We start from the raw sequence: 15554 nt of genomic DNA, 5'->3' as shown, positions 1-15554 counted from the left end.
GTACTTTTTCGTTCTTCAAAAGGTACAAAAGGCTTTAAACACATCATGGTGAAGGGTATATAAGATTCGGCACAGCCGAATATAGAACTCTTACTTGTTTTTATTTTGAAATTTCAAGTGGGCCTGTATTAAGAAAATATCACGAAAAAATTGAACACCCATGTAAAGATTTTGGAAAATGAATTAGCGAACTTATTAAAATAATTAAATACAAAAATTCGTAGAATAATGAAGAATAATAATAAAGCTTGAAACCCCCACATTTGGGGGTTAACTTTGCTAATGAATTACCCTTGCTAATTTCATTGATTTTGTGAGTTACGTGAAGATAACTTCGGAGCTTAAAGTTTCAGTTTCAGAATTTATTTGTTCATTTTATACCTTCCACCACCACCAAAGGTGATAAATTCCGTTAGTAACACCACGAAGTATTTTTCTTAGACTGTAGAAAATATATTTATTCAAGATCCTTATGAAATCCTAAGCCTAACTATGTCCGTATGTTTTGTTAAAAATTTCGTCCTTTCATGTCCTTATGAATTTCTATTATTTGCATGTTGAAAACCATATGTACTATTTACCACATTCTTAAAATTTTGTTTCAATAGCTCTACTGGTTTTGTCGCTAAAAAGAATTATATTATTTTTTAAGTATGAAACAAATTATCATCTTCAGCAAATATTGGACATCAGATGCTTTTCGGACTTGAACAAATCTAAATACAAGTGTAAGATGAAAAATTTTTGAAATGCGATTTTTCGGCTGTACTCGGATGGGTACAGCGGGACAATACGGTTATAAATACAAATTAATAAAAAATATGTTTAAAACCAAATTTTTTATTATTTTTTTAATATTTTGGTATTTTATTACATAAAAAATCGAATCAATTAATATTGAGAATTTTTCCATTAGATTAATTATGAAATGTATTGAAATTCTCTTGAATTACCGTATACTGAATACAGTAATTCAAGAGCACTTTATTGATATTTCTGCTAAAGTAAATTAATTAATATTCATGAAATGGGATGTTATCTTTACTGGCACTGTTGTCATACAATTCCCATTCACCAAAAATGTTGTCTGGTAGATCCTCCAGTATTTATCATTTCATTTTTCATTAATTTCTTGGCAATATTTGAAAAAATAATTAAAAAATCTAAATGTGAATTGACTTTATTATAATGAAAATCAGTAGCACCTACATGCCTTTAAAAATTGTTACCAAAAAGGATATAAACATCCTTAAAAGATAATTAAGATATATTAAAAATAGGCATGGATAAGCTTACAAAAATAAACTTAAAAACAAATTTTTAATTATTTTTTTAAAAAAATCTAAATAGACTGATTTGTTTACTTTATTTTTCAGTAAAATTCTAATCCATTAAACAGGTGCGAAAAATCGAAAAATTTAAATAATCTGTTGACAAAAAAATATTTAAAATTTACCGTTATGTTTTTTATGATTTTTTAATTAGGTACATTTACTCTTTAGATTATAAAGTAATATTCCAAAAATCAAAATTTATAAAAACTCAGTAATATAAAATCGGTTTATTTTGGTACCCAAGCGAGTACAGTGGGAACGAATGGGTTAAGTACTACATGTGGATATCAAAGTGATATTTTTTAAACATTTAATTTATTTGCAATTTATTTTCATATTTATGTGAAAATTTATCAAATGTGAACTATTGATTACAATGGTGAAATGTACTTTACGTTTAGGCTAAGTATCGACAACTTTATTTACCACAGGTAACTAGTTAGTTCAAAATACGGTAATAAAACTAGTGAAAGGTGCAAACTGACACATAGTGATTTTTTCACAAAATTAATCCACATTTATCTTTTTATTTGTTAATGTCCTACTGACAAAATTGCCCTTTTCTGATTAGGTTTTTTAAAAGTAAATAGAGGTGGGAAAGTTCCTAATACTTATAATCTCGAGATCTTTACTAAGTACAAGTTAAAGCAAACTTTAAAGTTATTTAAAAAAACAGAAGATTTTTAATTTTTCTTGATTAATGAATGATTTAATAAGTGAAAGCTCTTGTTAAAAATTAAAATAAATTACAGTCGTCGTTTATTGACACTCCGTCCGTTATTGTCCCTACCTCCTATATAAAGCCCCTTCCAGGAAATTATTTTAACGTCTATAATTTATATAACTACTTAAACAGATTTTAAAAGAACAAAAATTATTCTTTAAAATTTTATGAAGATCGCTGCATAATTGGTATGATCAATTATAAATAGAAAATTTTTCGAAAAAGTATAAGTATTTTCGTTATCAAAAATTCTTGTATTTTTTAATTTTTACTTAATTATGGAATAGTTAAACTGAATTTTCATACTTTTTTTCGAACGTATCTAGATGATTTCATGTCTTGTAAGTAATTTATACATACACATTACTAACGTATACACAAATACATATAATATATATAGTAATAGTATAAGGTTTTTTCAACCAAACCAAGCGACAATCAGATGACAAGTTAATGACATTAGTTTTTCTATTAGTTACCAAAGGGAAATTATTTTACTTTTTATGTATATCTGCACTCTTCCATTTGATCTACGTCCTTTTGTGATTTTGTACGTCCAATGATACGAAATAAATATGTTGTAAGACAAAAATAATCCGCATTTTTTTAATAAGAGAATAAATTATTTTTTGTGTCCATTTATTACAAGATAATTTCTTAAAATTCTTAAAATCATAAAATCGATAACATGCTTACGGATATCATAGAAAAATTAAGCAAACGAAAATTAGTCACACGAATTGGACTCATACTTGGATTATTGACGAAAATAATTGTTTTTTTTTTCTTTCAAAATAAAAGGTTACGCAAAAAATCCCTTTATTTTATTTAGGGGTTTTTTAACCATTATAATGAGATTTATGTTAATTAGGTCGTCGCACAGTGGTAAAGGAAAAAAAGAGGGAAATAATTCGGTAACTTCTAAACGGTTAATTTATTGAAATTTGGTATGCGCAAAGAGGAGGTGTTGTCGAGTTTAGGTTCTGAATTTTTGCTCAAAATTGAATTTTTTTCATAAAAAATAGGGTTTTTTATTGGATGAACCTGGTCCCCTCGGTATCAAAAATTTTTATGTTTTGTTTCATTTATCGTATTTTATGTAAAGTCAGCTTTCCAAAAAGTATAAATTCTATATACATCTTCTTAGAAACTTTTTAGATAACTTAAAAAGAAAAAGATACTTTTTTCCCAAAAAAATGGTAAAAAATCGCCTTTTTTATTTTTTAAATTAAAATGCCTATATCTTTGGACTCAGTCATGATTCGGCGCAAATCGGAAATATTTGGACCCGCTATTATCAAAAAACTAAAGTAAGGATGGTAAAAATTTTTTAATTTTTTAAATTAAAATGCCTATAACTTTGGACTCAGTCATGATTCGGCGAAAATCGGAAATATTTGGACCCGCTATTATCAAAAAACTAAAGTAAGGACGGTAAAAATTTTAAAATTTTAATTTTCAAATGTGGATATTTCCTAAACTATAAGAGATAATTTACTGCTCGATGGAAATGAAGTAATAGGATCGTTTTAAACATTTAACATAGCCGAGGTGTCCTAATTTGAGAACCCCCCGCCGGGCCCCTGGTTGGCTTATAAGGTCCAAAACCTAAACTCGACAACACCTCCTCCTTCTGCATACCAAATTTCATTAAAATCGGATTAATTGTTTAGAAGTTACCGAATTATTTCTTTCTTTTTTCCTATACCACTGTGCGTCGTAAACAATAACATGGAAAATATCTGAAAAACTTATTATTTAGCAACCAATATTTTTTATTAAAGATAACCAAAATATATTTAATTTATCGAGCCTTTTCCGCACAAAAGACGTAACTGCCGGTCCACAGTAGGAAACTTTTTTTGGGAAACTTTTGATTTTGCGTGAGAGAGAAAGAGAAAGAATATCATTCATCTCTCTCTCGGTACGGAGTTTCTCGTACTCGGAAACTTGTTTTGTTTTGTATATATATAATATATATATATATATAATATATATATATATATATATATATATATTATATTTATATATATAATATATATATATATTATATATATATATATATATATATACGTTCTACATAAGGTACTTTTTGAATTTTCTATAGTATTGAACCTAGAAACATGAAATTTCGAATGTAGGACCTTGACTAGGTAAGAACCTATAAAAAGGGACTTTTTGGTACTTTTTGAATTTTCCATAATATTGATCCTAGAAACATGAAATTTTGAATGTAGGACCTTGACAGAACCTGGATAAGAATCTTTAAAAAGGGACTTTTTGGTACATTATAGTTCTACAAAAGGTGCTTGTTGAATTTTCTATCATATTGAACCTAGAAACATGAAATTTGCATGTTTCGATTTTATATTGACGCTATCTCCAATTTTTTTTCGCTTACGTCTTTTTTGCCGAGACAAATTTTTGTGATAAAAACAATGTTGAGGCGGTTACGTCTAAATTCTCTGTTAAAAAAAAAATATATTTTTTTGTGTATATCTTAATATAATTTGTATAAATCTGAAATTTAATAGTGTAATAAATACTTTTTTTATAAGATTTTAAGATCATCTAGCGATGTCTGCCAGTCAGTCTTTTTGTTGAAAACCGGATAGGTTCCGAACGTTATGAGCTAGAGTGATGAAATTCTCTAAAGATGCTTATTGATGACATATATTGTTTTGTGTTAATAATGGGCAAAACGGTTCATGATTTCACTTAGCCTCAATACAAGTATCTCCCGGGAAATAGTCAAAACATTAATAAATATGTTGTTTATGTTGCAATCGCTATAAAATTTTGCAGAAGTCGGTTATATATATACATATCTGTAAATTATGTTGGGAAGTATTACAGATATCAAGCAATATTTGACCCTAGCCTCCATATATGGAGCCTATAAGACAACTATTTTTTCCATACAGTTAATAAATCTTTCAAAAAATTAAAAAGGTATGCTGAAATTCTACAAAAAAACATTTGTTTTTAAAACTAATTTATGTACATCGTTGTGTTTGCTGTTTTCGGAGGTGCAGCAGCTCTCTCTTCTATAGCTTTTCAATATCGAAATAAATAGTTATTTCAGTGTCCGCAGATTGTTATAATAGATGGTCTTAGAGACGAAATAAGCCCTATCATTGTTCTTGACAGGACTAACCACAAAGTTCGGTTACCTATTACAAGTAGAGGTCCTTAAAGTTCTCCTTTAATGTGAAAGTCATTTAAGACGACTATACTTTTTTATTCATGGTATTTATAAAATATCCAAAGAGTCGTGTAATGAGAGATAAAAGATACTTGTCTTTTTGAATAGTGTTGACACTAAGTGGGCTTTGTTTGACATAATATTATTTTATTTCAATTGAAATTAAATCAATGTCTTGACTTGATCAACTTTGTGTTCTTTATTCATTTTGCTATGCATATCTTAACATAAAAATATCTGATTGAAAAAACATTGTTCCCAAATTCTCGGTAAGAAACGTGTGATTGTGTATGTTGTACGCAAATCTATAATGGTGTTTATTTTTGGCAAGTTTTCATTTTTAAGTTTAGATTTTTGCCAAGAAAACGGCATTGACAAAAAGTATTCAAATGAATGGATACTTACTCACGCTTATGTAGACGAAAACTGTTTTACTTTCTATCGCCTCTTGAAAATCACTGCAGGTGACGACGACTTGGTTGATTGGACGTTCAAAAGTGCTTAGTTTTTCTTTTATCTGTGTTCAGATTAAAAAACTCTCCTAAACATCAATTGAAAATGAAATTTAAATTGGCACTTTTTCATTGAAGTGTTTACATTCAATTTGTTTCTTTGAAAAATACTTTTCTTCAATCATTTTATGCATGCGAATGTTCGATAAAGTATAAAAAACTAAATATGTATGTACCTACCTTTGTATGAATAGAAAAAGGTGCTCAAAAATTAACGTTCTGCATGCAAAGCAAAGACCAAAAAATGAAAAATATGCATGAGATTTTAATATATGGAATGGGAAATTTTCAATATCCTTCCCTTATTGTTTTGAAGATAAGATTTTGTCGAAATGTTAAGAAGATATAATTTTAATAGCGCAATTTTTGAAAAAATCAAAAATGTTTTATAGTTTTATAAATTTCTCAGTTTTTATTCAATTTCCGGCAGGGGTTCCCAATATCCAATTGGACTAAAATTTTGCACCACAGTTTATATTTGACACCTCATAATAAAATGGGATCCATTCAAGTAAAATCCAATTATTTGAGCTCCTCTAATGTGTATTGAACCATTGTATAAATGTTATTTATGCTCCTTTATTTGGAGGAGTGCACAAATATTAAAATTTTTATTAGGCCAAACGAGACTTGCGTGAAAGACAATGAACTTAAATACTTTTCATTACAAACACACACACACATAATTTATGTACATTAGGTTTGCCCCGTTTCTATAGAAAAAAATAAAGGACTTATGTTCAAACCAAAAATTAAATTGAATTAGTTCATTCAAAGATTCCATTTCTCAAAGTTTTGTGTCCTGCGGTCAATATGAATGGATCAAAGGATAAAAAGGTAATTTTTACATTTTTTACTATTTCACGCAAAGTGATATCATTACTTTGCTAACACTTGAAAGGTGTATGAGAGGCGCTTTGAACGACATATCATAAATGTTAACGCTAGTTCAAAAATATTTAAAAAAAAATGAATTTTTCAAGAAAGTTGTACATTTTTTTAATTTTTACATAGATATACTTAATGTAGTGAACTGAAACTAATATATCATAAACTTCATTAAATTTTACTAAAACTGCTTTTTCGAAGCTAAATTTATATCACATTTTATTTGATTTTTTCGAAAGCAATATTCATTACCAGAGCAAGAATTTCTATGCAAATGCATGTTTATGTCGATAATTCAAAATACTTTTAAATATTTTTCTTTTCGAATAAAAGATTTTGAATCAAAATGGCTTCGTTTTGTTGTTGCATATTTTGCTTTAAATTGCATATTTAGCGTATATTTAAATTTTTCTTTGTATTATATATATTTACAATAAATTTGTTATTTACTTATTTGGTTTTATTTTAAATAAATTAAAAAAAAAAAATATTTTAAACAACAAAATACTAAGTTTCATCCATATAGTAGTACATATAGTCGAAACTGAAACTGTTTTCAACAAAAAAATTTTTTATTCTCTTCACACAGACGAGCTTTGAGAGAATAAAACAATCTTGTAAGAACTAAACGCACGCACTCACAAAACTTAAAATTTTCTTCGCTTATTAGTTTTTCTTATCACTTAAATTTAATGTTTATTAATTTTTGCGACACTTTTCATTTATTTAAAACCCCGAAAATTATTTACATATATTTTACAAACGAAAAAAAAAATATTTTTTTTCTTTGACATTTCATTTTAATTAAAACTTGAAAAAGAAAAGTTGTACATTTTGGCATTGAAAATTAAAAAAGTATTTTACATACTTTTTTCATTTTGCATTAGTGCAAATAAAAATAATAATAATATGTCGTGTTTATAATATGTTTTGAGATAAAATATATTTCCAAAAGAATAATTAACTAATACTTTCATTCCCTAAGATTTAAAAAACTATTAATAACACACAAAAAATAACGTCTAAAAAATACATTTTTATTTAGTACCTTTTGAACAACTGTGTTTATTTTTATGATTCTACTAATACATTCTCACCAGTTAGGTCTTTGACAGGGAACTTAGGTCCTTGACAATCAGTTTCGCCTATATACTACTATATGGTTTCATCTATAAAATTATGAAATTAAATTTGATATAGTTTTTTTTTTTTTTCATTGTTTGTGCTGATAATTTAAGGGTCCTACACAGAGGGGATAATAACAAGTAAGAGTTCTATATTCGGCTGTGCCGAATCTTATATACCCTTCACCATGATGTGTTTAAAGCCTTTTGTACCTTTTGAAGAACGAAAAAGTACCAAAAAGTCCCCATCTATGGGTCCTCAGTTAATCCGGGCCATACAAACTTAATTACATGTTCCTAGGTTCAATATTGTAGAAATTGTAAAAAGTACCTTTTGAAGAACGAAAAAGTACCAAGAAGTCCCCTTTTACTGGTTCTCACTTAATCCGGGATATACGAACTTAATAACATGTTTCTAGGTTCAATATTATAGAAATTTCAAAAAGTACCTTTTGAAGAATGAAAAAGTACCAAAAAGTACCCTTTCATGGGTCCTCACTTAATCCTGGCCATACATACTTAATTACATGTTTCTAGGTTTAATATCGTAGAAATTGCAAAAAGTACCTTTTGGAAAACGAAAAAGTAACAATAAGTCCCCTTTTATGGGTCCTTACTTAATCCGGGCCATACATACATAATTACATGTTTCTAGGTTTAATATCGTAGATATTGCAAAAAGTACCTTTTGAAAAACGAAAAAGTACCAAAAAGTCCCCTTGTATGTGTCCTCACTTAATCCGGGCCATACATACTTAATTACATGTTTCTAGGTTCCATATTGTAGAAATTGCAAAAAGTACCTTTTGAAGAACGAAAAAGTACCAAAAAGTCCCCTTTTATGGGTCCTCACTTAATCCGGGCCATACATACTTAATTACATGTTTCTAGGTTCAATATTGTAGAAATTGCAAAAAGTACCTTTTGAACAACGAAAAAGTCCCCTTTTATGGGTCCTCACTTAATCCGGGCCATACATACTTAATTACATGTTTCTAGGTTCAATATTGTAGAAATTGCAAAAAGTACCTTTTGAAAAACGAAAAAGTACCAAAAACTCCCCTTGTTTGGGTCCTCACTTAATCCGGGCCATGCATACTTAATTTCATGTTTCTAGGTTCAATATTATAGAAATTTCAAAAAATACCTTTTGAAGAACGAAAAAGTACCAGAAAGTCCCCTTTTATAGGTTCTCACTTAATCCAGGCTCTAAATACTTAATTTCATATTTCTAGCCAATAACAAAACATTAGTGCTGCTCTCGCTCTGCTACTCTTGCTCTGCTGCTCTTGCTCTGCTATGCTTTTATAAACAAATTACAATAACAATATTTACCGTATTGTTATGTATTTTGTTTTTGTTTTTTGCAGTTTCTGTCTGAGCATGAATAAAAAATCTAAATTTTATATGAAATTTTCAGAGGTTGTCTCGGTTTTTTGCTCATATCTCCGTTATTTATGGACCGATTTTGCTGATTTTAAATAGCGTTCTTGCCGGTCGTATGTCTGATATGGATTATGGAAGATTCGGATCTCGCAGATATCTGGGGTCTTCTAAAAACTGATTTCAACAAACATACAGACAGACAGACAGACAGACAGACAGACGGACAGACAGACAGACAGACGGACATGGCTTAATCATCTCCGCTACCTATAAGGATCCAGAATATATATACTTTATAGGGTCGGAAAATTATATTATAGAAATTACAAACGGAATGACAAACTTATATATACCCTTCTCACGAAGGTGAAGGGTATAAAAATACACGCCTGGTACCAAATTCACACCAAATTTTCAATAACATCCTCTACGTTGTCAACATGGTAACAATCCGTTGTCGCAATATTAATTTTATGCACTTCCGTTGTCTAAAAGTGAACAAACGTGGTAAGCTCAAAATTCATTGTCAATAGTCACAATCCAATTGTTGCAATGTTGACAACGTTGCGTATTCCTCCAAAGTTTTATATAGAATTATAAAACTTTGGAAGAACACTTACATACAACTACCACTATATAATTTAAAAGAAAGGACATTGCATATATCCAATTCACTATCGGAATCGTGTTGTTCTATCGTCATATATCATTAATATTTCGCAAACGAAATTTTTTGACACATATATATGGGGCATTTCACGTCAAGTGAACCAACTTTTGAAATCGATGTCTTCCGATCGCGATGCTCCATAGTTAGTTCTATTGGATAGTAATTCAGACACAATTTTTCAACAAGATCGCTCGTGAACTTCCTAAGTTAGAGGCGGTCAAAATTTGACATTTTGGCCATGCAGGTGTTTTTTCTCATCCATGTAACTTATTACCTATTGTTCTTAGCAAAATGTGTCCCAAATAGTTTAGAAAACTATTCATGCAATCTTTCGAAAAAAAATTAAAAAAATTTAATTTTTGATTTTTTTTAAAAATCAAAAACAATTTTGACTTTTTTTTCAAAATGGGCCCTTTTTATTTTTTTTTTTAAGAAAGCTTAAGTCTGTTCCTAAGCGACCTATATGGTGTTGACTTTGTTGACTTTTTTTTAAAAAAATGGACCCATTTTTTATTTTTTTGCTCAGAAGAAAGCTTATGTGTTTTCCTTTAACACCCTTTTTGTCGCTTAGTGAGATGCGAGTGGGATATCTATAAAAAAGTGTTTTGTAACTCAAGACATATATTTTTTTACTTTTTTTTTTTTGAAAAATCAAAAACTTTTTTGACTTTTTTCCAAAATGAACTATTTTTTATATGTTTTTTTCTTAAAAATGTATAACATGTATTTAATAATAAATATATATGAGACTCTTTTTACTCTTTCACTACATAACTACTAAACCGATTAACGTAAAATCGGCATATTAATAGGTGTAACCTCAGAAGTTAAAAAGGACTCTATATTATATTGATTGGATGCTACGCATATTTTTATGTTCACTTTTAGAATACCAGCTATAACACTAAATTTTTAGGCTAAATATAAACTTATTTTCAAGAAATTTGGCAACATACAGTATATTTGGAATCAACTTTATGATCTGGATTTTATGCTTCATGAAATTTAGCATGACAATAGTTCTATCGTGGAAGGTTAGGTTAGTTTGAGGAAGAGAATGTTTAATACATAAAATCAAAAAAATATACCTATACCACTAATTTCAGGAATGTTGTGATCTTAATTAAATGCAATCAATTTTTTCTGTCTACTTTTTTTATTTGTGAACTCTATAATTTTTATCTAACTTTACGATTACGTAAAAATAAATATCTGTAATCAATTTAATTTATTATCAAAAATCGATTTTCATCTAAAGCGTAAAATCGGTTGTAGATCCGTATATAATACTCCCATCACTTATATTTTCCACCGAAAAATATTCTTATTTCAAAACCTGTAATCGACTGTATATCCTCAAAAAATAAATATTTGAAAACAGAATCGGATGTAGTTTACTACGATCGGGAAAATAGCATATGAACATTTTTTATTAAAATTATATTGTTGTAGATCCATATATAAGACTCCCATCACTTATATTTTCCACCAGAAAACTATTTTTATTTCAAAACCTGTAATCTGCTGTGTATCAGAAAACAACTTTTTTAAATCAGAATCGGATGAAGTTTCCTACGATCCTAAAATGATATTACATTTTCACAAAAATTCGAATTTAAATTGGCTGTGGTTCCTTATATAACACTTAAATCTATCTAGAAAATCATTCTTATCTCCCCTTATTTAAAGTAAATTTAAAAATTTACTTTAAATAACTCTCAATTCGAGAAAATAATAAAGATGCGTAATCACTAATATTCATTCAAATCGAGTTTTACATCAAAAATATAAAATATAAATTTATTGTTAAATCGAGATAACAATAAAAATCTGTGATCGGTTAAATATACCATGAAAAATTTATCTTGATATAAATTCGGTTGCCATTTTCTAAATGCAGCTCAAATCTAAAAAACCATGAAGATATGTTTTTAACTACTCATTAGAGTGTCCCGAAAGACAGCACTTTTGCAAATCTTATATAAACAGGTAGACCTCTCAAATTATGCATATAAAGCATTGCTTATATAAAATTTGGATGAACTCATCTTTCGATATCTTTTTATACTTTTAGAAAATTATCCACTAAAAATTCTGTACAACCTTTTCTGCATGTAGCGCAGTATTTATTGCAAGCTTTTCAAATCTAATGGTGATTTCTTTTCTGATAAAAAGTGTTGCCAACATGTTTTGTAGCACTTATTAGAGGTTACACAAACCCTCATAATGTGTTGCATTTTAAACGATCATAAAAGAACAAAAATCATTGCCCTTTATGCAATTATTTAGGTTGTTTTTTATCCATTTAGCGTTTTTTAAAGTAATTAACGATTTTACAACTAATGATTATATACAAAATTAATAACCAAATTCCATTTAAAAGTATTTATAAACAAGCTTCTTATTCGATTTTAACGTTCATTCTGCTTGTACAAAAATAAAATTATCAACACCTATAGTCAGCTGTTGTTTATTTATAATTTGTTACAAGAACCTGGTGCAACTAAAATCAAATATTTTAAAAAGAAAAAAATTGAAATTAAATACTTATAAACCAAGGAAAATGGAATCCGAGGCCTCTAAATCACCAACAACATACAAAAGAATTCAAAGTAAGTAAAAAGGCTGCATTAAGTACATTTCTATTTAACTAATGAAATTACTTTTTTAGTGTGGACTGATGGAGAGACTAGACAGCTCTTGGACTTTTATGCCAATTACATGGTTGATATTGGTCCAATGAAGAAGTTTAAAACAAAAAAAAGAAATGTGGGCAGACATTGCGTCAAGAATTCCAGATAAAACTCCCAAGCAGTGCGAGGAGCGGTATAAAACTATATTAAAAAGAAAAAAAGTGGCAGTTGAAAACAACAAATCCTCCGTTTCGAAAAGGAAAAGTATAGATTTTGAAGAAGAACTAAATAAAATAAGTTCAATGGATGACTCCATCGAACCGGAGGTCCAAATAAGCAGCCAAAAGTTTTTAAAAGTAGAAAAGAAAGACACTAAAAAAACTGAAGAGACAAAAATAAAAAAGAAAACAATTCAAGAAACATTAATAGAAATTGCAGAGAAGAAGGAAGAAGCTAAGGAAAGACGACACCAGGAAAAAATGGCCTTACTGCAAAAAGTTTTGGAAGCTAAAAATAAATAAGAAAAGCTGCGTATAATTTAAAAAAAAAAGTACAAATAATTTTTTGTGATACTATGTTTATAGAATTAAAATATATATTTATCTTGTTGAATTATACAAAAGGGCTTTAATTTCATTTCTTTTCGTTTGTCCCATCTGCGTTAACAATCTATCACGTCTATCATCGTCGTTATGCTCGGAATTTATATGTATTTCATTGATAGTTAATTCTTCATTGAACAAATCATTTTTTTCGATGCAAATGTTACGGAGGACGCAAGTTGCAATTACAAATTGTGCCATTGTTTCCACATTATGGAAATCAAGTCGCATCAATTGTCGAAAGCGACTTTTAAGAACACCAAACGCATTCTCAATTTTGACACGTGACTGGCAAAATTTCAAATTATAGTTTTTTTCAGAGTCACTCAAATTGCCATAATCACGGAATGGTGTTAAAAGGTATTCCCTTAGTGGATAAGCTGAATCTCCCAATAAATGGTAATTTGGTGCACATAAATTTTGTAATTCTTTACCTATAAATGAAAGTTTTAATATTCTTGAGTCGTGAATTTTACTTGGAACTCCTGTATATACGTCTAAAAAACGCAGCTTCGAATCACAGATGCCCTGCAGAGTTATTGACACTGTATCATGTCTATTTGCGTATGAAGAACGGATTTTGTGTTTAGGAGTTCTAACAGATATATAGCTTCCATCTATGCACCCTAAAACATTTGGGAAACCAGATATCTAAAAGTTATATTAAGTTAAAAATATTTTTATAGAAAATTATTTACTTGCTGTCACACCTGTTGAAAATCATTGGAAATAACTTCTTTTTCCATTGTAGTTTGCGGAAATGTTATAGCTTCAGGAGCTATTTCATCCAGTAAAAATTTTAAAACTTGTTGGAAAGAATTATGAAGATTTGATAATGATATGTCAAGCACATTTGCCACCTCTCTAAAGGTTGTTTTGGAATATGTGTATTTACCCACATCATTTGGGGAATACTGATAAATAACATTTTCAACAAAATTTTTAACTCGCGGCAAGTACTTTCGTTCCAATAATAATGGATACATGTCCTCCTCGTCTGACGATGAAGAGGATTCCAACAAATCTTCCAAAATTATACTTTTTGCTTCCATTTCAACACTTTTAAAACAAATATTTTTTTTGTTATTTTTTTCAAAACAATAACAAGAACAGCTGTTTCAAAAGTGCTGCACTTCCAACTCTTTGATTAAATTCAGGGTGAATCATGTAGCATATTTTCAAGTTTTAAGGGCTACATTATTTGAAAAGAACACGTTATATATTTACAAAGTTACATTTTTTTAACAAAAGAACACAAAGAAGGGCAAAAGGCAGAATAAATGCACCATTTATGCCAGAAAAGAAATCACCATAATAATGATTTTGAATAACTCCAGTACACATTTTCCATTTACCATTAACAAATTCCGAAATTTTTTTAATTGGAGGAAGATTTGGATATTTTAATAAGTAAAATTATTTAGGCATGTCTTTTTTATATGTATCTAAAGATATTTGACCTTTAAACCTTTATTTCTTCGGATTTTATAAGTGGTGTCTAAATCCAGCCAAAACTTAAGTGTGGATGCATAAAAGCTAATGAATAAAAATAATTTTTTTAAACATGCTTTTGTATAAATGGATGTATTTAAGAAACAATGATGAGACAAAAACGGTGATTTTACTCTTTAATGAATAACTTAAAATTGTTTGTCAAATTAAAAGTTGTTTTGTTTTTTCTGTCAAAATTCAAGGACTCTTTATATTTTCCTAGGGCAGTAATTTTGTTCATTTTAAGAATTTTGAAATCTTGCAATGAGCACAAATTTTTCATGATTTTGCCTAGAATTTGAACTGAACAGTTCTTAAAATCTACTGCACGTGGAAAAATTAAAACAACTAATTTGAAAGTGTCCTTAGTTCCCTACCAGTGATTGAAAATACTGATTTTAGTATAATTTCTCGAAGCTAATTTCTTAAATTTGTCCACAAATTAGTCAAAATTTCCTAATTTAAGCTCATTATCAATTTGTAAATTTTTAAAGGACTTTTTGGTCCAGAAACTAATTTTAAGTATCAGTTTCTGGACCAAAAAAAATATTATAACTATTTAAACGTTATAAGCTAACTTTTGACATCTATTTAAAACAAAAGTAAAGACATTACAGATAGAAAATTATTCTTTTTAATTTGCGACTAGTTTTGAATTCAAGGGTATGTAACAATAACAAATAAAAGTTTAATTCAATTTGAAACATTTCACTGCGTTTTTAGCGAATTTCCAGTTTTAACCGAAAATGGTATTATTCCCAGCAAAATCTTTGCTTATAATGATTACCATTAAGTACTTCATTAATGACTTACTTTGTAGGTAAAGTTTAAAAAAATCAAAATAAAGAAACAAACAAAAATAAAAGTTACTTTTTCTGTTTTTTCCTTTTTTTTGAACACGATATCAAATGTCTATTTTTAGACAAACAGAAAATTAAATAGTATTTGTATGTGAAAACTATTATTTGACGCACAATAAAACAAC

The 15554-nt window shown here is 28.4% G+C and overlaps 1 protein-coding gene across 1 annotated transcript; it reads right to left on the bottom strand.

Annotated features, from left to right (window-relative positions):
- Window positions 1–13075: 13075 nt before the first annotated feature.
- Window positions 13076–14130, bottom strand: LOC124419266 (putative nuclease HARBI1). The gene is made up of 2 exons (XM_046947898.1): window positions 13789–14130; window positions 13076–13729 (listed from the first exon to the last, which is right to left on the bottom strand). The coding sequence occupies exons 1-2, from the start codon at window positions 14128–14130 to the stop codon at window positions 13076–13078; spliced, it is 996 nt and encodes a 331-aa protein (XP_046803854.1).
- Window positions 14131–15554: the final 1424 nt, after the last annotated feature.

This window comes from Lucilia cuprina, chromosome 4 (assembly GCF_022045245.1).
Source record: "Lucilia cuprina isolate Lc7/37 chromosome 4, ASM2204524v1, whole genome shotgun sequence".
NCBI classification, from domain to species: domain Eukaryota; kingdom Metazoa; phylum Arthropoda; class Insecta; order Diptera; family Calliphoridae; genus Lucilia; species Lucilia cuprina.
The sequence above is the reverse complement of the archived record's forward strand: the minus strand, read 5'-3'. Positions and strand labels throughout refer to the sequence as shown.